We start from the raw sequence: 24,639 nt of genomic DNA, 5'->3' as shown, positions 1-24,639 counted from the left end.
GAATTGTGATGACTGCGAGGTTTACAGCTTAGGAGATGCAGAAATGGTGACAGCTTTCACAAAATTGAAACTGTAAAAGGTGGAACATGTTTGGGAGATAAAGGCTTATTTTATTTTATATCCCAGTATAGTTAAACTACAGTATGATATTAGCTTCAGGTGCACATCTATACATCACCCAGTGCTCATCACAAGTGCACTTCTTAATCCCCATCTCCTATTTCACCTACCTCCCTTCGAGAGATGAAGACTTGTATAAGATGAAGTTGTAATCAGAAATGAGAATGACCGTAAAGAGCAGGTTAAACACAGCAAGTGTGGGGTGAGGCACTTGGTCAGTGCGGGAGACATGACACAGAGGAGCGGGCTCCCAGAATAGCAGTGTGTATGAAGCCCCTTGTTGCTGAAGCTCATGAGTCCTGTATGTCTTTGTAGGAACCTAAAACAATTTACTTGTTTACCTAGTCAGGGAAGGTGCATAGTGTATTTTAGAGTTTTTTTCACGTAATTAAATTTAAATGTTTCTAAGTTTAAAGAATTAATTTTCAGTTATTTGGAGAGAATTCTATAATCCAGAACCTGTAAATCCCACTCCTGGGCCAAATAAATGGAAGGCCCATATCGGCTACATACCAACATGTAAGAAGGCACATTGACGGATTCTGTGATGTTGACCCTGAGTGGTTTTTAAAAAGATTAAATTGTATTTAGGACACTTTGTTTAAGGAAGCAACAACAATTTATATTTTATATAAGAAAGGTTCTCATAAAAAATTTCAGTTTTAATCCCTCAGGAATAGTTCTTTCCTTACCCCATTCAGAACACGTAGAGAGAGATATTTTCCCGATATGTTGAATAATCAGGATTTAATGTAGAGCCATTATTTTTTCCCCTTACTTTCCAAAGTTGTGGTTATTCCTTTTGCTCTTTTCTTGAAAAGTTGACTAAATCCAGTCAAACTTCTTGGAATTTAAGAGTCTGTTTCCTTAAAGGTGAGACTGAAGCAAATATGATGCATATGATGCATTTTAAATCTGAATCTCAAAAGAGACTATATTAACTGCTGTTAGGAAAGCATTGACTATATGTTACGCAAACTCTTGAATTACAGACTTGCACGGTTTTCATTGATTTGAAATTGCCAGTGTATCACATTCACCTTCGGTTATAATGAAGCCACAATAATAATTTTGTAGTAAGGGAAAATGTTAGCTAGTTTCTGTTAGAAAGTAATTTTCTTAGTGATTGCTGGACAACAAATTTCAGTGAAAAATCCTCAGGAGAACAAGTTACTGGGGGAGAAAGGTATATTTTTTTTTCCTGATTTTTGTGATAATGAGCACTTACTTGAAATGTCAAACATAGAGGTAAGTTAGGGGGCTTTGTTTCTCATATACTTTTTCATTAATGGCCATCACACAATTCCTTTATAGCTGGGTATTTAGTGGTGGACATACTTTTGAAATACGTGGCTTCTTTGGTATGTTAGTAACTTAGACCTAGACTCTGCACTGCTGTCTTCTGTTAAAACTGTACGTTCCGTAGGGCTCAGAAACCTACTGAATTCCTGCTCCTGAAGAAGGAAACCTAGGAATGGAGGGACTCCGCACACAGCTCCCTAGGTGGTCCCCTGGCAGTTTTCAGGATTTAGTTTTTAGCTGGTGTTGGGGAAATGGAAGGCAGGCAACGGGGTAGAGAACGATACTGTCCTTAAATTGCCCCTGCATTGCACGCCAACAGTGTTTTACTCTCACATAAAAGCGGCTCTGGCTGGAATGTGTGGAATTCTAACTTTGTAAATAATTCAGCTTAATGTTTGTTTACTGAAAAGGCCTAAATAGATTAGAGTTTAGACAAAAGAGAGACTCCAAAGTTTGAAATGAGAATGAGCGTGATTCTACACATTGCTATTGATGGGAACAGCTTAAAGTCCGTTTCTCAACTCCTTTTAAAATAGGCTGTTTAGCTTTAATGTCGCGTGGTTTTGGATTTGGACAGCAGTTGTAATCAAAGCAAACTTATGTTTGGCACTGTGGTGCATGCACCATTTTGACATGGGGGAGATATGGGTGTAAGGGAAGCATAAGAACTAATTACGGAGCTTCTGTAGAAATCTTAGTTACTGTTAAAATAATTACTGATGGTGCCATAGGTCTCCTGGCTCTATCTGAAGAAATGTTCTATTTGAAGTTGCTGAAGTGTATGTGTGTATAGGATTTTCATCAGTGAGGCTCAGGCTTTTTTTTTTTTTTTTTTTTTCTTCGCAGAGTCTTATACTGCATGCTTACACTTAGGTGGTGCATTTTTAAAAATTGAAAGAATATGAGTTGGTTGGTCTTTCTTGTTTGAGTTGTGGGCAGATGAGAATGTTGATGGGGGATATATGAAATATTATATAGTTAGAAAAGGCCACAGACTCTGGAACCAGACTGCCTAGGTTGAAAACGCTTGGTCTGCCATTTACTGCATTTGGGTTACTTACCCACACCGTGCCTCAGGTTTCTTAGTGTTTAAGATAATCATTCTGGTAGCAATAACCACCTCACAGAGACAACTGTAAGAGTCAAGGGAGTTAGTACAGGTAAAATACTTAGAACAGTGCTTGGCACAGTGCTCTATAAATGTTTGCAGTTATTTTTATTTTGTGTTCCTTATATTTAGTTCTATTTTTCCTAACAGATAGTAGTCAAAGATGAATCTAAAGTTGGAAACCAATTTGAGAAGAACCTGTTACTATTTATGAATTACTGGATAATCCAAAAAATATCCAATAATTTAATAAAAATTACACTTAGATTTAGAAAATTCTCATTTTAGGTGCATCTAGCCTAGTGATGCAAATTATCACACAATAATGAACCTAGATTTTGAGGACCTAGAAATTTGTCCACTTTCTCTTCCCTATTTTAAGCTATGCTTAAGCTAACTCTTGTTACTTACAAGATTTTACTTACCAAGGAAAGTTTGGTTTCTAAATGGTTGCTTTCATACTATAATATTTGAATGTTCTCATCTTTGTGATAGTGTGTAGAAACATCTTTAGAAGATTCCAGATGTCCCTAGTTGGGGATTCTGTGCATATACGTGACGACTCGGGGCGTTAGTAAGTAGGAATGGTGGTAGAGGGACTGGGAGGGGCCTTACTAGTGTTTGCTTTGTGCCAGGTACTCTGAGAGATGTTTTTATATTTTACCATTTTAAGAAATACTAGAATTCTCATTTTAGAGGTGAGAAACCCCAAATCAGAAATACTAAGTGACTTGCCCCAGGTCACATTGATAGTAGTTGGTGGAATCTGGATTAAAACCCAATCCACATTGCTCCAAAATCACTATCAGCCATTTGGGCCTGCTACTTAAAAAGATCCTTCATGAGAAGCAGAACTGAAAACTGGGTTTCCCTTCTCTCACCTCTGAGCTAGAAGAGGTGGGGCTGGCTAATGAGCCACAGTGTCACCCTCTGAGGCTCAAAGGAGAATGGTGAGAGAGGTGGCTTGCAGTCTGAGTTTCCCTGGGTCTCACAGCCCCTTCACTGGAGGTGTAGCAGTGCGTGGAGACTGATAAATTTTTGAATCTCATTTCTCAAAACTGTTAAGGAAGATAAAATATTACCATAGTAAAACATTTCAGAATCATGAAACAAACTCATTAAAGTCATTTAAGGAATTCTTTATAAGTTCACTGTTAGAATTGTCTTTCTATTCTTTTATCAAGGACTTAATTAAAATTTATTGGATATCAATTGCATCCTGTATTTAATCATGCTTGCCTAATAGAAATTTTAGAATCCTTGTTTTTTTACCCCCCGTTACTTTATAGGAATTTTTGAACAGGAAGAAAGTATGAAAGACCAGTATTTCTATCACCTAGGTTCTAAAATTGTTGACACTTGTCCATGTGTTTGTTTTACAGAGCAGTCTGCCTGTCTTCATCTCCATCTAGTTTTTGTTTGTTTGGGGGTGATGATTTGAAGGTGCTAATACCCATACTGTCCAGGAAATTCTCTTTTTTAAAACAGCTTTATTGAGATAAAATTCACATATCATACAGTTCCGAACATTCATTTATAACTAAACCAGTTGTCGTGAAGAATGAGTCCAGTTCTGAATCTGCCTGATTGTTTCATCATGATTTTCAACTTGCTCCTCTGTGCCCTTTTACTGTAAGTGGAAAGTTAGGATGAAAGGTTAGGATTTAGGTTAAACTTTTTTGGCATAAACTGTTTCATAGGTATAATACTTGTATGCTATCACATCAGGAAACACATTATCAGAATGTCCCATGTTACTGATGGGGGTTTTTCATTTGGTTAAAGTGGTAATAAATGTTTCCTTAGTAAAGGTGCATTTTTCCCCTCTACAGTTAGGAAGTAATTTCCTGGGATGAATAATTTGAAAGGAGCAAATACACCTTTCCTCATCTATCTTTTGCCTTTTAGCATCAATTGATGATCCTTGTTTAAAACAGTTAAATGTTATTGGAATTTACAGAATGGTGTTTTTCTCATTTATTTTCTATTTTTCTAAGATTAAATTTAAGTTCCAAAAGATGGGGGTTAATGTACCTTTTCTTTTAATTACCACTTTCCAGAGTAAGGAGTTGTCTTAACAGTCATCTCCAGTGCTGGCAAGTGAACCTTCCCCCTGCCCACCCCCACCTTTTTGTCTTTGTCTTTGTTTAATATCATGGACATAGGAATGTCTAGTTGTTCAATATTTTAGAGTCATTGTGCTTTTTTTTTTGATGCTTAAATTCACAAATGTGACGACAGGAACCAATGCAAAGTAGCTTCTTGTGCCCTTTTGACATGACCTCATTTTTCTTGGGGTACTTTCTTGCTTTCTGGGACACAAGCTTTCAGACTGAACCTTGTACTTTCTGTGGCCCAGACCTGGATTCACCCATTTTTCCAGGGAACTCTAGTGAGGACAGTCCATTTATTTTTAAATCTTTTGTTGATTTTCATAGGTAGATTGATGGTATGCATATTTTTACTAGATATAACAATTTTGTTTATATAACATTTCATGATTTTACAGAGAACTTTTACATGTTTTCTCACTTAAGCTTTTTAACAAATTTATATTAAAACATCAGTGTCTATTTTCTAGATGAATTCACAGCTCTACTAATTCGTTTATAAGTCTGAATTCTCATCTGTGTACTATATAACGAGGTTGATAAAAGAACAAAGATATGCTTTAAGAGTCGAACTGGCAGAGTGTATTCTCAATGTTTCAAGCTCCTAATTGAGTCTAAAAATATATAGAGCACTTGGGTCAAAAGGCTCCTTGAGGTGTTACATTTGTCTTTTAGGCAGTTTAGTCAACTTTAACTTACTAACAATTCATAAGAGATTATAAACAATGAGGAACATCTGGATTGCTTGAATGTTTCCTCAAACTTAACTCTGTGAAGTTAGATGTATAGATAGCAAGTTAGAATGGAAGCCGCCAGATAGATCCACGTTGAGCAAAGGCATAAGTATTTAGTACATGGTAAAATCCAGGGCAGCATTGAAATTAAAACAAAAAATAGTGCAGATAAAAAAAACATCAAAGAAGCATATTTTTTAGGAGTGTTAGGCCTGAATTCTTGGAAAGCTACGCAGAATTAGGTTTTCTTAGAGAACTCTCTACATTTAACAAGTGCTTGGACTATAACTAAAGGTGACAAAATTTCAGCATCTTAATCTTTTTTCCTTGGATAGCCTACTAAATGCTTTTCTAGCTTGTTTGGATCTTATAAGTTACCCATTTAAGTTTGTAAACTGTACAGGAATCTGGATACTATACAATAGTTAACAAAAACAAAGTCCAAATGGGCTTGTTGCCTGGAATACTGTCCTAGTAAAACAGTTATAACGAACTAAAACAAGTGTGTGAAGAAATGAAGAAGGCACAAATTGATCGAGACAATTAGGAATTGCTTATTAAGAATTCGTTGAGAATCAGAGAGAAGTTGAATTTGTACTGATATGGGATCTTCCATATAACCTTGAATCTGTACGTTCTTCATTAGAACTCTTGTACATTCCAGATTGAAAATTTCAACCCTTTCTGATTAAATTTTCAATCCATGGGGCGCCTGAGTGGCTCAATTGGTTAAGCGTCTGCTTTGGCTTAGGTCATGATCCCAGCGTCCTGGTATCGAGTCCTGCATCAGGCTCCCTGCTGAGTGGGGAATCTACTTCTCCCTCTTCCTCTGCCTTTCCACCCCCTCTCTCTCAAATGAATAAATAAAATCTTTAAAAAATAAATAAATATAAAAACTCCTACAGAGTTACAGAAAGGTGAAAAGAATAAGCATCTACCTGCTCTCTCTGCTTTCTCTTTCAAACAAACAAACAAACGAAAATAAATAAATAAATAAATAAATAAATAAATAAATAAATAAATAAATAAATTTCAATCCTTTATGGTTAGTGGGATGCTTTAATGTCTGGCATGATGACAAAATCATAGATGTTCTTATTCAAATTCTAAAAATATGGGGCTGTAGTTCAGTTCTGTTGCTTTCTACCAGAATAAATCTTTTTATAAAGGGATTTCCCATACATCCTTCATTTCTCCGGCAGAACTTTCAGATAGGCTTTAATCAGTTGGAGGGGAGATTACTAACTACAACTATAAATAGCGTTATAAAAAATTTGCGACAATAAAGGTATTAAGATGAATTTAGCCAGTGTGTTAAGAACCTTTTTTAATTTAGGTGAAACTAAATTAAAATGAAAACTGAACGTTCTTAGGGAAAGCAATGAAATCACAACTATTGCTGATTGCTAAATATAGATGTGATTATACTGTTTATTGTTTTAGGATTTGACTTTAATTTTCCCCTTCAGAATTGAAATGAGGTTAAGCTCTTAATTATTTGGTATTAGACTAATGAATAATTCCAAACCTCTGTTTTCAGTTTTCTTTTCAATAGCTGCCAATGTATGTTTGAACCTTGAAATGGAAGCTGATTAACATTTTTAAGGGTTGTCTTCATCTTCAGAATTGACACAGACTGCTTCTGTATGATCTTGATTAAATATTTGTATAAAACCAGGCCAATGAGGGTAGGGACTATATTATTTCCTTGCATCATGTGGTTTTCATTAAGTTTTTGCATTTAATCAGTTTTACTTTTCAGTTGATGTAGGCCCAGAGAGTTATCTTGTAGGTTGCTTTAGGTCATTGAATTAGTACTGCTTTGAACAACACTGACAGGCTTCACAAGCTGCTCAATTTTGATCGTTCCAATCTATGCTTAACGTTAATACAACTTCCATCTGATGATGGTAAATATCTGTGCCTAACCTGTGTAGTATGGTTAACTGTATCTTGCAATATATCTGTACCAAGGTTAAGGGAAGTATCTTTAATTTATTCTTTCAAGACCTGGACCTCTGAACTTTCTGATTTTCAGTGTTGTAATCAATAGTTAACTGTGATTCAAATCCAGAACTCTATTGGTTTTCATTCCTTTTATAAAAGTAATGCATCAAATTACCACTACCTCCATTTTACAAGCAAAACAAAAAATCCTAATTCTCACGATGTCTTAACATGTAATGAAATCTATTTAGGAATCACCCTAGGCAAGTGTTTCCAGTGAATGACACATTTGGAATTTCCCTCAGCCTTCTTCTTTTCTTATATTAATTTCTGATCCACCTTTTCTTTGTGGATGGTCCAAGTATTCAGAAAATTTTTATACTTAATGATAAATCATCTTTATGGAAAAGATACAGTAAATTGATATTATGTAAATCTGTTTAATATAATTTTCCCAAGTTCTGACTTTTATTTATTTTTAAGTTTTATTTATTTATTTGAGAGAGAGTGAGAGAGAGCATGAGCAGAGGGAGAGGGAGAAGCAGACTCCCTGCTGAGCAGGGAGCCCAGTATGGGAGCCCAGGACCCTAGAATCATGACCTGAGATGAAGGCAGACACTTAACCGACTGAGCCACCCAGGCACCCCACCCCCCAAGTTCTGACTTTTATAGAAATTATCTTAAACATATTCAGTCATTTTCAGTGTATTTTAGTACTCATTCTACTGTGTAATTTATAGGTTATAACAGGTGATGTAGTAATATATAGTATTCTTACTAAGTTTTAGAGCAGTATCGTATTATGGAAAGAACTTAAGACATTGGGATCATGGATTTGGGTTTGAGTATTGACTCAGCCATTTATTAACTGAAGTTGAGTAAGTTGCTTCACTTCTTTGAGCCTTAGTTTCCTTCTATAAGATGAGAAAGACTGTTGCTTTCTGGCTAGGAATCTTGAGAGAATTAGAAATAAGGCAGTATTATGTAAACTCTGGTACATAATAGTTTCATATTATAATTCATGTTTTTAACATTTTTTTCATTTGAATAAATTGGAAAGGGAAACAGAATCATAGTTAATAAAACCGGAAGGGTATCTTGGGGGAGATTTTTTGGGAAGATCTTAGAGGAGGCTTATAAAACTTAGAATTTGTGGAAATGATCAAGGAATAGTTTGTTTTCTCATTACTTGCTGTCCTCCTTTTCCCTATTTAAATCAATTTTTACTTATCCATGTGGTTTAAAAGGCCAGATTTTGCCAAAAGGATTATTAGTAAATGGTTTTCTGCCTTATTCTGCCTATTCTTCGTGGCTCCTACCCCAGGACAACCACTTTTTACTCCTTTAGCTGGTTATATTGGCATTTATGCATCTCTGTATTCTTAACTTGTTTCCTTTCTATTTGTTTTTCCTTGAGTTAATAATTGCCTTGATTTTCATATGTAACTTCCTTAGTTTATTTAGTTTTTCAAAATCAAATTACCTCAGGTAATATATTTTTGAGAAATTCTCTCCTAGAGGCCCCCATTCTCCTTTTTCTGGGCTGATTGCTCTCTTGGCCTGCTTCACAGTTGTCATCCTGGGATTTATATTTTTTGTGATCCTTGGAATTTCTCCTGGATTGGATTTCATATTTACTGGATCTCATTTCTTCTTTCTTGGTTTATTCCCACTGTTTTGGTAAAGCATATCTTCCAGTGTTTTTCTCAGGTTAAAACGATGGTGCCATGTTCCAGAATGTCTATATGCCCAATGCTCAGTTACCATGCTGGAGTCTCCATTTACTCTCATCCTGGAAATCCCCTTCTCTTTCTTGTGTGGATTGCCTACTTTGTCTATCCTGTGTCTTTCTCTTCTTGGTTTATTCTTCGTTTTTGTGGAGGACATTCTCAGTAGTTTCCCAAGATAGGCTTAATTAGAAGTAAACTTTTGGGTACCTTATATGTATGAAAGTACCTCTGTTCTGTCCTCGTACTTGAATAATGGTGTATCTGAGTATTGAATTTTAAACTGGAAATTATTTTTCTTCAGAGTTTTGAAAGAATGGGTCTCATGCTTTCTTGCTTCTAGGGTTGCTCATAGGAAAATCCGTATCTGTTTTGATTCCTGGCCATCTCTAAGTATGTGACTTGTTTCTTCTCTTTCTGAAAGCTTAGGATATTTTTTTAGTACCTATTATTCTGAAATTTTACATGATGTCCTTGATGTGACTCGGTTTTTCTTTTGTGTTTTGGACATTCAAGAGGGCTCTTTTTATTCTGGAAGTGTGTATCCTTTACTTTTGGGAAATTTTCTTAAAGTATTTCATTGATTTTCCTCCCCTCCATATTTGCATTCTCTCTGCATAATTGTTATTGTATGTTGAACCTCCTGGACTGGTCCTCCAGTTACCTTACTTCTATTTTCCATCACTTGTTTCTTTTTACTCTATTTTCTGGGTGATTTCCTCAGCTTTATCTTCTCACTCTTGTATTGATGTTTTATTTCTGCCATCATGTTTTTAATTTCAAGCTCCTTGTTATTCTTTTAATGTTTCTTTTTAAATAGCAACTGCTTTTGTTTTGTGGATGCACTATAATCTCCTAACTCTTTGAGGATATTAATGGTATTTTCGCCTCTTTGGACAGTTTTGTTTTCCTATAAGATGCTTTCTAATATATAATTTCTAATATAATTTTGTGTTTGTTATTCTCTCTTTTCTTTCTGATAGTCCTTAGTTGTCTGTTCATGATTTAGAACAAATAATCCCAAAGAGACCATGAAGTTGTGAGCATGTGGATGTTGTCCATGTGACAGGAGCTTTAATGTAGCATTCTCTCCATGGGTTATTAGCGACTGGCCAGATTTTCTCTAGAGTATTCCTGATCTCCTGCCTGAAGGAAAAGGTCTGCCTCCCAGCATTTTGGGGAGCCCAAAGTGAGAAGAGGGTTGGGACTCATTATCGGGGCGGGGGTTGGGGGGGTGTGACTTAACCTTCTGTTTCTGGTACTATACCTGTGCCTTCATTGGTGCTTAGCCCACTACCTCTCCAGAGGTTAAACCTTCAGTCTTCCACCCAGCTAGTGTGGAATGGGGAAGGGGATCCAGAGATCTGATTGTTTCTCAACATAAGGTTCACCCAGTTCTCTTTATTTTGATCCTTCTATTCCTACCCTCACTTCCAAAAGTACCCAGTGAATGCTAGTTCCTGGGGGTTTGGTTTGTTGGTTGGTTTCTTGAAGATTCTGCCGTGTAAATTGGGTTGGTTACAGCTTGACAGTTGCAGTCTTAGGAGTCAGCTTTCTCGGGTTTGCCAAGACAATCTCTTCTAGTCCATCTTGCTTCCACACTGTTGATGTTGGATCTTTTCCTTGTGGATTATATCTTTAAAATAATAAGTCACTTTTCTGTTGTTTTATTGAGTTTTGCAGTTGAGCAAGACTAATTGTTTATGTTCAAACTGCCACCTTATGTGCACTCTCCCCCTTCCCCCCGCCTTTTTTTTTGGCTGTGTATTTCTTTAGCAAGTGTAGGCATAGAACGTAAAGGGTCATCCTGTTGCCTTTAAAACAGAGTTTTTCTTGAGCTGCCATCAGGACAAATATTATAAAAAATACCTGTTTTTAAAATATATTAACCCATACTTGTTTGTACTAAGTTTTCTATTGTTTTTTAATCTCCATATTGTTGCTTCACAGTATAAAAATACCACTGTATCTTAATCTCAGGAAACAAACTGAGGGTTGCTGGAGTGGTGGGGGGTGGGAGGGATGGGGTGGCTGGGTGATAGACATTGGGGAGGGTATGTGCTATGGTGAATTGTGTAAGATTGTTGAATCACAGACCTGTACCTCTGAAACAAATAATACATTTTATGTTTAAAAAAAAAGAAGATAGTAGGAAGGGAGAAGTGAAGGGGGGGAAATCAGAGGGGGAGATGAACCATGAGAGACGATGGACTCTGAGAAACAAACTGAGGGTTCTAGAGGGGAGGGGGTGGGAGGATGGGTTAGTCTGGTGATGGGGTATTAAAGAGGGCACATTCTGCATGGAGCACTGGGTGTTATACGCAAACAATGAATCATGGAACACTACTAATGTATGGTGATTAACATAACATAATAAAATTTTAAAAAATTAAAAAAAATACCACTGTAATGTGAGAGCTTGGATGATGGCAATTGATAAAACATCCCGTGAGGTGTCTTAACATTGGATTTCCAGAATCTAAAATCTTTCCTCTCTCAGCCATAATGTGTACTTGGTCTTGTAGCAGTGAATGAAACTCACTAAGAAATATTTGTTCTTTTATAGACTGGTGGTTCTCAGGCTGCGGCCAGTATCAGAAGCACTGGATGGCTTATTAAAAGAGATTTCTGGGCTCTAGCCCCCAGCGTTTCTGATTTAGGAGGTCTGGAATGGGGCCTGAGATTTTCATTTTCTAACAAGTGATACTAACGCTCGCGCTGCTGGTCTGGGGACCACACTTGGAAAATTACTGATACAGACAGTCGATTGCTGAAAAAACAAAAATGGTACCACCAGAATCCCCCAACAAAGCTTTACTTCATTGTTACTCTTCAAATCAGACCGTTGAGAGATGCTTCTCTTTGCCTGAGATACTAAACATGTAAACATCATAATTGTCTTTCAAGACAAGCGGGCCGGGCAGTTGGTCTCAACATTTTAATTAATGAGTCCTTTTCTTTGGTCCACTATGGATCTTTTCTTTCTTTCTGAACTACCTGTTGAAGGCTTTGTTCCTGTTCTACCCTTCTTCCCTCCCTCCTTTCTTTTGGTGCTGCCTGGTAAAGGAGTAACTCAGAGTCCCGCAGAAGTGGGCTGTCAGGATGTGCTCTCATGTGGAAACAGTCTGCATTGAGCTCAGGCATGAGAGGTCTGCCTTCTTGTGGTTGGCGGCATGTTGATAGCGCTTTGGGTGCAGGTGTCTGAACATGGAAGCTTACCACTGAGATTGTGCATATTCATATGTAAACACAAACATTAATGTCAGGGTTAAGTCTTTACTAGTCAGTAACTTGCATATGACTATACCAGGAAGCATACACTTTTTAGAATTTACTTGAAAACTTTGATTAATTTGGCAGGAGAGGTGTTTTCATTATTGCATCTAAGTGGTTCTCTTAAGGTGAGGAGATTGGCAAAGAAAACTTGAGTTGAATCAAAGAAAACAGCCTTTTATCCAGTTACGTAACTAAATCTAACAGAAGCAAGAATAGTTTTAGGAAGGTAGGTTTGATAGTGTAGAAATGAGGGGAGAAGGTGTTAGCATACTCCATGAGGAGAGTTATAAATTCCCTTCTTACTTGCTTACTCCCATATCAGTGTGGCTGATGAGAAGCTTTGCAATTGTTTTACTGTTGGTTTTTAACTAACAGATATTTTTTCTTTCTTCACGTTGGTTAAATTATAGTACAAAGTGTGCTGTTTGACTTAAGTCAATTCTGAAATCTTTGCTCACATTTATATACTCTCCAGTCTTTAGATTATATTTAGGTACAAGCTTTGCTTGATTCTTTGATCCCAGGAAGACAGGGGTAATCCAAGGGGATATTTTTTCTGTTTTGTAGTAGTGTCCTTTTTTTTCTAAATGGAATGACTGTTTCAGGGCTATGTTTTTTAAAAATAAAAGGTACCTTCAGCAGAATTAGATAAATAATCTCTTGTAACTTAGAAAATGTCTTTAATATCTTTTCTCTTTAAAATTGCTTTTTATATGGTTAATAGTTCCCATAAAGATAACACTTTTCTGGCCAAATATCATGGGTTCTTGCATAATTAGGGAGTTTTCCAACATTGTCTTTTATGAACGATATAAATAGGAAGGCATAGACTGTTAGCTCCAGGAAGACAGGGACTTTGTTTTGTTCATGAATGTATTTCCAACACTAAGAACCGTGCTTGATACACAGTTCTCATATTTGTGGAATGAAGGAAAGAAATCCCGGAGCTTAAGAGTTCTGCATATATTGTATTACTTAATACCACAAGGTGGTGCTGTTGTACCATGAAATGCAAGGCTGTAATTCTTAGGCTGTCATATAGTTTTATGTAAATCCTATAGATAAGCAAAATGAATTGACTACCTAGTATGTTTATTGCCTCCTTCAGTTATTTATCGTTTTAACATGTGCTTAGTCTTTTGATTACATGATTAGGTCAGGCAGTGAGATCATAACCTAAATAAAGAACATTTGGTTCACATTTTTATCAAATGTGAAATGAGATAACATCTATAAAAACCTAGCACAGTACCAAGTTAGTCTCCTTTTCTCTCTTTTATTTTGTGTGATAAGCCTTTGTTAAATATTTACTTGTTTTAAAATAATTTGCCAGAATTTTTCTAATAAATCATCACTAAATGTTATATTTAAGTCTGTATTGATTTCCAGATTTTGAAAATTGATAGCAAACCTAGACTTTACTATATTCCCTCCCCCTGCCAAAAAAAAAAAAAATTTTTTTTTCTTTTGCTTCCATGATTCTTTTATGGGGTTAAAAGTAGTTTATTAACATATAGCTCTAATACATATTTGTGCCTATATCATAGTGTATAAATTAAACTATGATTTATCTTGTTTTCATTCCTTTTATGAAACTAAGTGTTGATAAGTTTGTTTTGTAGCTTGGGCTTTTTTATTTCCTTATGATTAAATTGCCTTTTGATGTTTTTTTCTGTAATTGTCCTCAGACTGAAATGAAATCAGAAGAGGGCCCTGGATGGACAATCTTACGTGATGATTTCATGATGGGAGCGTCCATGAAAGACTGGGACAAAGAAAGTGATGGTGCGGATAACAGTGAGCCAGGGTCTGGGAGCGACTCGAATACATAAGATTGTAGAGGAAACACAGCATACAATCATTCTATTTTTCCTAGAAAAATACTCTGTGCTTTCAAAGGTCTGTGGCTCTGAAGCTATCATTTGTAGAAAGCCAAAAGACTTTTACTATTACCAACTTTGGTGTTTTCTCTTTTCATGAAAACTTTGTTAAATTAGGTTTCTCAAACCTTGTATAATTTTAAGCATTGTTTTTCAGACATTTGTAAAAAGAAGTATTTCTGCTTAACCAGCGAGATGCACATTTTGCCTGGATCATTATAAGTTTACATATTGGTCATGGATATTGGTATTTTGTTTCAGTATCACCAGTTTCTAGAAGTGCAGTGCTTTTCATAATTAAAATGAACTCCTTGAAGTTAATATTTTTCAGCTTTCCAACTTACTGGTCCTATGTGTTTGTGCTTTTGTGAGGGGAATTATTGGTATTTGTTTTGGTGAGCTATTGAGAAACCTATGTAGTGAAATTTAAAATGATAGTATTTCTGATTCAGGGTGATAATTTCATTTTTAGAACTCCTGGTAAATAAGATTTAAGAAACACACCAAATCTCTACTTTTCTATTATGTCCTTTTATATACTAAAACATATATAAGTGTTACGTTATTTTTGTATGAGAAATTTACTGAGGTAGAAATTCTCATGTTTAACTTATGCAGTGAGGCATAATTTCTTAGAAAGCATATTTGACATGTTTTAGGTTCTCCCCTCCCCCAGCTTTTCCCTAATATTTGAGTTAGCTTAAATTCTCTTTTATGGTTTGACTGGCCAGTGAAGTGATAGAGTTAGACTGCAGGTAGTCTGCATCAGAATACTCCCATCTGTTTGTAGATTTGGTTCCTTATTGTTCCCTTAAAGATGATTAAATTGGGTGACTTAGTATCTAGATGTTAAACAAAAAGAAGTAAGACTGTTGAATATAATTCCAAAATTTCTTTGCGACTAGGTCTAAGATCTAAAGTTTATAAAGGAATTGTTTAATAAATGTGATCTGTTCCTTTTAAAAAAGGGATCCATTCCTTTTCCCATCTTTCCATAATAAAAATCATTCCCTTCTACTACTCATTTGCACATATTTGCATCCTCCCCTCAAGCTTATGCTGGAGCAGAGATGTTTATATTTTCAAACCCATTTGAGTGTTAACAAGTATTACATATCCAAGGTTAAATTAGTCCCTGGCCTGGTATTTGTTATCATAAAGGAAGATGCACACCTAAGATATCAAGTGATATATTTTTGTATTTATCCCAACTTTTGAACTTCAGTGTTTTATTAAATTATAGAACTACCATTTTGTCAGGGTAATATAAATAAATGTGAACAAATACTCCTTCAAATAATAAGAGTGCTAACTATCACGCTATAACTTAACACAGGTGAATATTTTATTATAACTGAACATATACGTAATTTTGAAAAAGAAAATTCTTTGAGCAGTTATAAACTTTTTCTCCCCAGAATTAAAGATTATACTTCTTTTTTGCTCTTAATCTTATTCTGGATCATGTTAAAGCTTTGCAAAATTCTTCTGAATAGTACATTTGAATGACAGAAATGGGTAAATAACTTTTTATTTACTAAAATGTTTTTGAAACATAAACTCACATAGTTTTTGGTTTAATTTAGAAAAATTGGGCAAAATTTTTTAACTGAAAATAAGGAAGAGAACTTATGCAGATTTTCTTCTTTCAGAAATTATTTTATTCCAAAATAAAGACAAGTTGGCAGTATAAGAAAAAATTTTATCACTTATGTTAGAACACTATAAAGCATATTCAAAGTACATGAAATAATTTCTTTCATAAAAATGGGATGTTTTATATGTATTAGTATTGCTGCATCTTAGCTATACACTATGTAGGCAAAATACCATCACATATTAATATAAATTCAAGGATGAGCCTATTATTTTAGAAACTAAATATGTATCTTGAGATGAATGTTTTAAATATTCTAGCTCTGTCACCTCTACCCTAAGTATTTTACCTACAGCATTTAAATTCTTCTCACATCAATCAGATAAATCTGCATCTATTCTATCTTCCTACATTGTCTTTGAGTTAGGGAGAGACAAGAAAAAGAACCACATTTCTAGATCCTCCCTGCTTTATCTCAATATAACAATATTTGGTTTTTATTTTTGTTAACTAGAGTAATATAATAATAAAAAGGTTATTTTTATTTGTTTAGAAAGACTATGGGAAATGGTAACTAGTAATAGGTATTATCCTGTCCCCTTATCTGGATATTTAGGTGGCTGTGGTGAATGTTCTCAATATTTAGCATAGTTTAGTATCGGTTATTAGTTGTTTTTAGGCATTGAACTCTCAAAGTCAAAATTAATACCTGTTTTCGGCTGAAAACACTTAGAATCATCTTAGTAGTTTAGCACTTTAGTTTGGAGTCAGAGTACTGAATTTATTTTCAAATTACTTAGAATTCTACATAGATCAAGTATTATTCTACTCATTGAAAAGCATACCGTGGAAGCCCTTTAGATGGAATGGTCTGAAGGCTCACCTTCAGTACTCAGAGCTGAAAATGACTCAGGAGGAGGTTCTGGAAGGTTTATTTGAGGGTAAGTCCCAAGTTCTTTAAAATATTTTGTATGTTTTACAAGGGAGTGAAAAGGGAATGTTTATATTCCGGGAAACCTCTTAGGGCTCTTGGTCATTGTGTTTTGCATCTATGAATAGACTTAATATTCAGTGGCCACCAACTATTCCTGCCTCCAGGACTGGTCTTCTGGCGGTGAGAATACAGTACTTCATTACAAAGCCATTTGATTACAGTCCATAGATGCCTAAAGATGTCCTACTTAAACATATAATAGCTGAGACTTCCCGAGTTCAAAGTGTGAACAGAAGCATAGACAAACTGAAGATGTAAATCGTGTTGCTAAGGAGTTAAAGAATTTGTAAGGCCTAAGAAAATTCCTGTAACGGAATCCCCAAAGGGTGTAAGTATTTCTATGGAAGAGAAAGGAGGAGGTCAAATAAATAAGGCAATACTTCGGCAAACTTTGGATAATTTTTTTTGCTCCCTATTTATCTTTACTTATTTTTTGTTATTTTTATCATAGATTTTAACCAATCTATGTGCTGAAAAGAGTCATAAGTGAAATGGGATGGAAGTTTTATTTCTTCAGGCTTTTTAATGACTTTAGAGTACCATTATTGTGTTTAGGATGTTGATGTGTTTGTGCAACATGAATTTCACTTTTAAAATAAACATCTGAGGGGCACCTGGGTGATGCATTTGGTGGAGTGTCTGACTCTTGGTTTTGGATCTTAGTGTTGTGAGATCGAGCCCCGTGTTGGGCTCCACGCTCAGTGCAGGGCCTGCTTGGGAGACTCTCCATTTCCCTCTCAAATAAATAAATCTCTAAAAAATAATAAAATAAACATTTAAAAAATTAGTAGATATATTTTTGGACCTTTGTAATTTCTTAAGAAAAGCATGTATGTGTCTGTGTCTACAATCTGTCTGCCTTAGCCTAGGTTGCTATACCAGAATATCATAGACTGGGTGGCTAAAACAACAAACTTTTCTCATAGTTCTGTAGGATGATAAGTCCCACCATTGAGGTGCCAGCAGATTTGATGTCTAGTGAGAGCCTTCTTTCTGGTTTGCAGACAGCTGACTTCTTGCTGTGTCTCCACTTGGGGTGGAGAGAGATCATCTTTCCTCAGTCTCTTTTATAAGGGCACTAATCCCGTTCATGAGGGCTACACCCTTGTGACCTAATTACCTTCCAAAGGGCTCCACTTGCAAATTCCATTACTTTGGGGATTAGGGCTTTAATGTATGAATTTGGGAAGACACATATTCAGTCTATAGCAGTGTGTAAAATAGCAGGTTGTACATTCTCAACTTAGATGTGACATAACTACCATCGTTTCTTTAATTAAAATTAGAAAGTGAAGTGAAGGAAGCAGAATTCATTCTGCTCTTTCCTTAAATTCATCTCTTAGGATTAATGTGCCGGTTGTGTCTGTTTGGTACATTAGTGATGGGTAGAGACTGTTAAGCCCTGCAGATATTTTCAGGGCAAGGAAACAGGGGTCTGAATTTGGGCCAGCTGGATAGCTGAATCTTAGCGACTATTGCAGCAAAGCTAGGCCTGGTGAACTTTTTCGCCAGGGGAACTTTTCTGAAACTTGACTAAATGTATTAGTCAAGAAGACCTGTGAACAGATTTGGAAGTAAGGTGGTCTTTGAAGTCCATGATAAGACATTTAGAACCGTGATTGACGTTTAACAAAATACTAAATTGTAATGAATCCAATCAGAAATTTATAGATGGAAGGTATCTTCTAATGCTTTTTAAATAATTTTAGATTTTCTAAAGAGTGCTTTCTAGCTTAGAGAACCACATGAATATTTTTCATTCAGGCTACTAAGCATAATTTCAGGGAGTTACAGTTTTAGGCTTTTTATCTAGATGTGTGATGAACCTTTTGTGCTCAGAAGAGGTATCCTCAGAGACAGTTACAGAACATGTTTTATTTTGTCAAGAATAACTAGTCCAGCACTGCTCACCTCTTCCCTCCTTTTCCCCCTCCCTCCAATTGCAGGGGTACATATTGAGCTTTCTGTTAAATGCTCTTTGTGAGCAGCGTTTACAACCAAGGATGTAAGCAAGGATGTGTGTTAAAGGAGTGAGCATAATTCCTTATAACTTCAGAGTCCAAGTCAGTACTGTCCAATAGGATTGTGTTGCTGGATACATTGTATCTCCACTGTCCAATATGGTTGCCCAAGTGGCTACCGAATATTTCAAATGTGGCTAGTGATACAAAGGAACAGAGTTTTAAATTTTACTTAATTTTATACTTTAAATTTTAAAAGCTACACGTGGCCAATGGTGGTCTATCTAACTGTGAAGAGAATAAAATTAGCGTATATTTAGTCTGATAATGTATCAGTAAACTTTGAAATCATGTCTGTGAGTTCTTGTGATAAACTTTTATGGATATAATTTAAGTATATACAAATACTGGTGTAATTTTATTGATTAAATCATTGTCGATTTCTCTTTTTTACTATTTGTATTTTTTTTTTTTTTTTTTAAAGATTTTATTTATTTATTTGAGACAGAGAGCATGAGAGAGAGCACATGAGAGGGAAGAGGGTCAGAGGGAGAAGCAGACTCCCTGCCGAGCAGGGAGGCCGATGCGGGACTCGATCCCGGGACTCCAGGATCATGACCTGAGCCGAAGGCAGTCGCCTAACCGACTGAGCCACCCAGGCGCCCTACTATTTGTATTTTGAAGAAGATACATTAAGTTGCTTTGTGATTACATTATTTCCTCAGGTAATTATGGTCCTTAAATGTGAGGCCAGAATAACAAATAGCATTTCATTTTTTTAGTGTAATCATCTGCAGCTGTCAGAATGAATACATCCAACTTTAAATCTTATTGATTCTCTAAAAACACAGATTTATGGTACGTGAACAAGGACACCTGGAGAACTGCCAGACCCACAGACACCAGACACCGTGTACGCTAGGAGGTTCCCTGAAGAAGTGCCTTCAGTCGCAGGCCTCTAGAGTTGTCCAACAGTTCCAGTCTATTCCAGCACACACTCGACATCCTGCCAGAGCAAATGTAGATTGCAGATTTGGGCAAAAAACCCCCAGAAAACAAAGAGCACAATGAGCATTATTAGCACAGCCAGTTTAAAATGATGAGGTGTTAACCACATTTGTATAAATAACAGTTTCTCTAACCCCTGAATCATTATCCTGCATTTAAATGCAATCGGTTCATAAACATCAAAGCAAGAACACCAAATTTGTATGGGGTCAGGACCAACTGGGGCTCTGAATGGAGAGACAGCTGAGAGCCGTGTCCTTAATGCGTGGGTGGCCTTGCAGCTGTTGATTCACCCTCAGGCTACTAGACAGTTGCCTTTTTGCGCTTGCAGAACCAGACTTCAATCTGAGGTAAAAATGTATCCCCTCCCATGGGATGGACATAAACAATAGATTGACATCAGCTCTCCAAACATCAGCAAGGCGCCCAGACACAGCAGTCACCCTGAAATACTGCGAATTACCAAGCGGAACATCAGGGTGTTTCTACATAATATTTGTCTTTGTACAATACACTGGGCTCTCTTAAATGTATTATAAATATGAAAGCCCATAGTTAAAAAAAGATTGAAGGTGATATTATCCTTCTCTATAAACACTAGGAATAACTAGATTGTGTGACCCACAACTGCCATATTTTGGTTCTTCCACGGACTCCCAAATACACTTGATGATAGGTGAAATTATGTATCACTAGCATATAAATCAGGCATAGGCATACACTTGTTCAAATAATAAAAATTTGAATAATATATCCACAATGTCTATCTAGCACAGTGCCTGCTGTGTAGTAGGGAGGGTCTCAAGAAATGTCCTCTGTTAGGCATTTGGAGGATCAGGCGCTGTGCATGTAGATTTATCATTCATTTCTGGTCTATGTAATTGTAAATGTTTCTCCCCACAAAAGTTTACAGTCTGCAGATAGTAGATACATATTGAGACTCAGTAACTTTACTTCTGGAAACGCTCCTCAGGAAAAGACCCTGATTACAAAAATGTTGTGTGAACGCTATTATAGCATTGTTTTCAATGGCAAGAAATTTTGGACAACCTACAACTTCAGTGATAAGAGAACATTTACATAAACTTCGGTACTTCTGCTTTTCTGCTGCCATTTAGAAATGATGGCTGTGAAGACCAGTGAAAACACGTGTCAATAATGTTAACTTAAAAGGCAAGATTAAAACCATGGATAGGATAAGTTTTTTAAATGCCAAAAATTCATTAGATGAATATACGAATACATTATTAAAGAAGATAATTTTTGACAGTTTGCAAGACAAGTCTCACACTGAGTAAAAAGATCCTGACATTTAATGAGATATTAAAACATTTTTTGCCTAATTAGACTGTTACAGAACTCAAACTCTAAATACTGTCTTACCTAGGACACTCTAAGGGTTGATACGGAGAAGTGCAGAGGTAACTATATCAAGAGTCCTGTTTGCTAGAATCCTACTTTTTCTTTTTTTAAATTTTAACAGTTACCTTGCTTTGAACATTGAACATGAAAAATTTGATTCTTTCCCCCTTGTGTCACTTTGTGTCTCTTGATTAATAGAAATTTATTTTGAAATGAGTATCTCTATTTCCTTGATTTATTTTTAAAATGTTGCCTTTTCATGCTCAACCATCTTATTTTGATAGGTCCCATCCATCATTCAAGTTTAGGTTGAAACAGAACAAGTAATAATAACAACAAACATTTATACAGTAATTATTATATGCCAGATACTATTTGTTTTATAATGCCCTTAGCTCACACAGTCTTCCGATAACCCCATAGAGTACGTGCTGTTATTGTCCCCAGTAAACATTTGGGGGAACAGGTAGTAGATTCGATAACTTGCCAAGGTCACACAACTAATACATTCAGGTCCAAGCTTGAATCAACAGAGCTGCTATACACAATAGTAATTCCCTAACTTTAGGTGATATTAATGTCTTACAGAAAATGAGATTCTAAAAAAAAAAAAAAAGAATGAGATTCTAGAAATTGAACTTTGCTCTGGAAAAATAAATGGACATGTTCTATTTTTCAGTTTCATTTACTTAGGACATAAACCTAGGGCCTGGGGAAGGTAGAGGGGACAACGTGTATTAAAAAGTGAAAACCTTCCTAGCAGTGGCAAGTTAGAGTTTCAAGTAGCATGTCTTCCCAGGCTTCATTTTGGTTGCCTCTGTCCGTTTATAATACCATGTACCGTTGGAGAGTTTATTTTAGGTCTTGAATATGTCTGGTAATTAAAATGTTTTAATTATCTGGGTTCTGCAGAAATGGAACTGTGTTACTACTGGAGTGGGATCCCATAGTTTTGTCTCTTAGAACACAACTCTGTTGCTCCTTTCATTACCAAGATACAATATATTGCCCATATGCTTCTGTTTATTATTTAATGACATTTTGATGATTCATAAAAATGTAAGTGCTGACATTTTTGCTATTAAGAATTTAGATATTTAAATTATGCTTTATACAGGAAGACTAGATTTTAGCTTTGAATATTATTGGCTAGGAGATAACTAGAATTATGGAAGTTCCATTGTTACTGATGTAGGATCTTTCCTGAAAAATGTATATTTTCAGTACATCCAATTATAGCTTTCATTTTCTTGTGCAGTAGTTTTTGTTATATAGTGCTTTTCCTCTGGAAATTAAACAACAAATCGATGGGAAATATTCTTGAGGTAACACTTGATTAGTTTTTAAAAAGATTTTTACAGCAAAACGATAATTGTATGATTGTTTAATAAGCTGTGATGAAAATAGAGAAAATTGAGCATGTTGGTTTTCTCCAAATAGGAAGTTGTGAGAAATACCACTGCTCTCCTCTAGGTGGCATGATTTAGGCTATCATTGAATTAGCTGATTGATACAATTTTTTTTTTCCCCTTCAACCAGATGAGTGCCTAGTCTCTGAGCAATCAATACAACGTGGCTTTGATTAGATTTAATTTTTTACAACTGTCCAAATAACTAGGTTGACTTTGTCATTGCTGTTGTTTAATAACCTTAATTAACATTAAAAGACAAAGATCTCTAAAAGAAGCAAAACCCCAAATCTTATCTGTACTGACCAAACAACCAAAATCCTGTTTGTGTATGGTATGGTTGAGGTCCTTCTTGGGTCATAGCACACACCCATTTTCTAAATTTATTTCTTTGGTTTATGGTAAATAGCCTGCCATTGACAGAAACTGTAAAGATACTGCCTTGTAAAGGGGCACATGTGTATAACTAAAATAATCTAAGGTTAAAGCAGAAATTGTAGGAATTTGGATCACAACAATTTTCAAGTTAACAGGAAAACAACCTTTCAATTGAGTTAAGTTCTAGTTTTGTGAAGCCATTACTGTTTATTAAGCAGGGAAGATCAACATGTAAAAAATGTCAGTATTAGGTAACCCATAAGCACCAGATGACATTCTTTTTTTCTGTACACTAAAATGAGAAGACAGAATTCATCTTTACTTTTCAAATTCTCTTATCAATTGTTCATTTTCCAAAATTTAAAAACGAATTTGTGCACAGAATACATGAAATGCTTAAATATCTTTTATCTTCTTCCTTTCCATGTGAAGACTGGCTTTCATGGAGCTCGAAAGAATCTTGACCAAGTACCTCTTAAAGGCTTCAGTTTTTGGGTGATGCATGTTTATATCAATGCTAAATCTGTACAAGGAAGCATCTTCAAATTTTAGCTCTGACGGTGACTATTAGAATCTGAAGCATAGACAAAGAAAAAAAAAGGCTTGGAAATACGCAAAATATATCACTATGGTAACCAAGAACAGGTGAATGTCTGACATTAACCAATTCAGATTTTAAAGTTGCTTTGTTTCAAAATAGGGTAACTATCTGGGACAGTCCCAGTTTACCCCTTCTGTCTTATAATGTATTTATAAATATCATCCTCTTCGGTCTTGAAAGTGCTCAGGTTTGTGTGATAAATTATACAGTCACCCTAGTTGTAAGAGCTTACTTTTCTAAGACTTAAACATCAGGAAAAGTTTGTAGCTGTGAGTCTCCAGTTGTATAGATTATAAACCACCCATATAACTTTGCTTTTTAAAATAGTATACTTATACTTTGCTTTTTAAAATATTTATTTACTAGTTTTTCCTTCTAACATAAAAAGCTACATTCAGCTATTCTTTTAATGTGCAATTACTATCCCCTCTGTTGGTTTTTGTTTCGTTTTCATTTTTTAATTGCAGGATAATTGAGGCAACAGAAAGGCAAGAAGGTTTGAAATAGAGGTTGGTAACTTTGCTAATGAAAATGTGCGCATTCAGATTCTCCCACAGTGATACCCACTGAGATGATGACAAATTCATTCAAAGAATACATATCTTAAAAAATGAAAATTTCACTTTACATTGTGATAGTCATTTTTTTAAATTATGGGCACATAATCATGTCTTTATGATTTGCCTTCTCTTTTTCCCTACTCATCTTTTATTTGTATTTTTTACTTTGTTGAAATATTTCTCTCTCTGCCTTTCCCCCCAGCAACCTAATCTGGCTTCTTGCTTTGTGCAATGTGTCTGGACTGCTGGGGTGCTGGGGTAAGGGAGGTGGTAGAGACGCTGTCAGGGACAGGACTGAGGAAAATGCTGCTGGCTTCTCTTTATCAACATTAGCATTTGATGAAGCATGTATCCATTTTATACTCTATGACAACTGTCCCCATATGTTCATTTATTTATATCAGTCACTAAATGCTATTTTAGTGGATGGCTTTCACCAGAGGCAAGAAACCAGATTTCAGTAGACCCTGGGGCTGACAAAGCCCAGGCCACTAAGAGACTGCCTCCCAAAGAAAGACTTCCTCCCGTTGGAACTCTCAGAGCAGAAAAGTAGTGATATGTAGA

The 24,639-nt window shown here is 35.7% G+C and overlaps 1 protein-coding gene across 1 annotated transcript in view; it reads left to right on the top strand.

Moving 5' to 3' along the window:
* RRP15 (ribosomal RNA processing 15 homolog) overlaps positions 1–17,414 on the top strand; it is a 43,250-nt gene extending 25,836 nt beyond the window's left edge. Inside the window, exon 5 of the mRNA XM_035010117.1 lies at positions 14,014–17,414. Coding sequence (XP_034866008.1) covers positions 14,014–14,157 — 144 coding nt within the window. The 3' untranslated portion in view covers positions 14,158–17,414. The remainder of the gene's footprint in view (positions 1–14,013) is intronic.
* Positions 17,415–24,639: the final 7,225 nt, after the last annotated feature.

This window comes from Mirounga leonina, unplaced genomic scaffold (assembly GCF_011800145.1).
Source record: "Mirounga leonina isolate KUSES-001 unplaced genomic scaffold, KU_Mleo_1.0 Mir_154, whole genome shotgun sequence".
Lineage (NCBI taxonomy): Eukaryota > Metazoa > Chordata > Mammalia > Carnivora > Phocidae > Mirounga > Mirounga leonina.
This window is presented reverse-complemented; position numbering and strand designations above follow the sequence as displayed.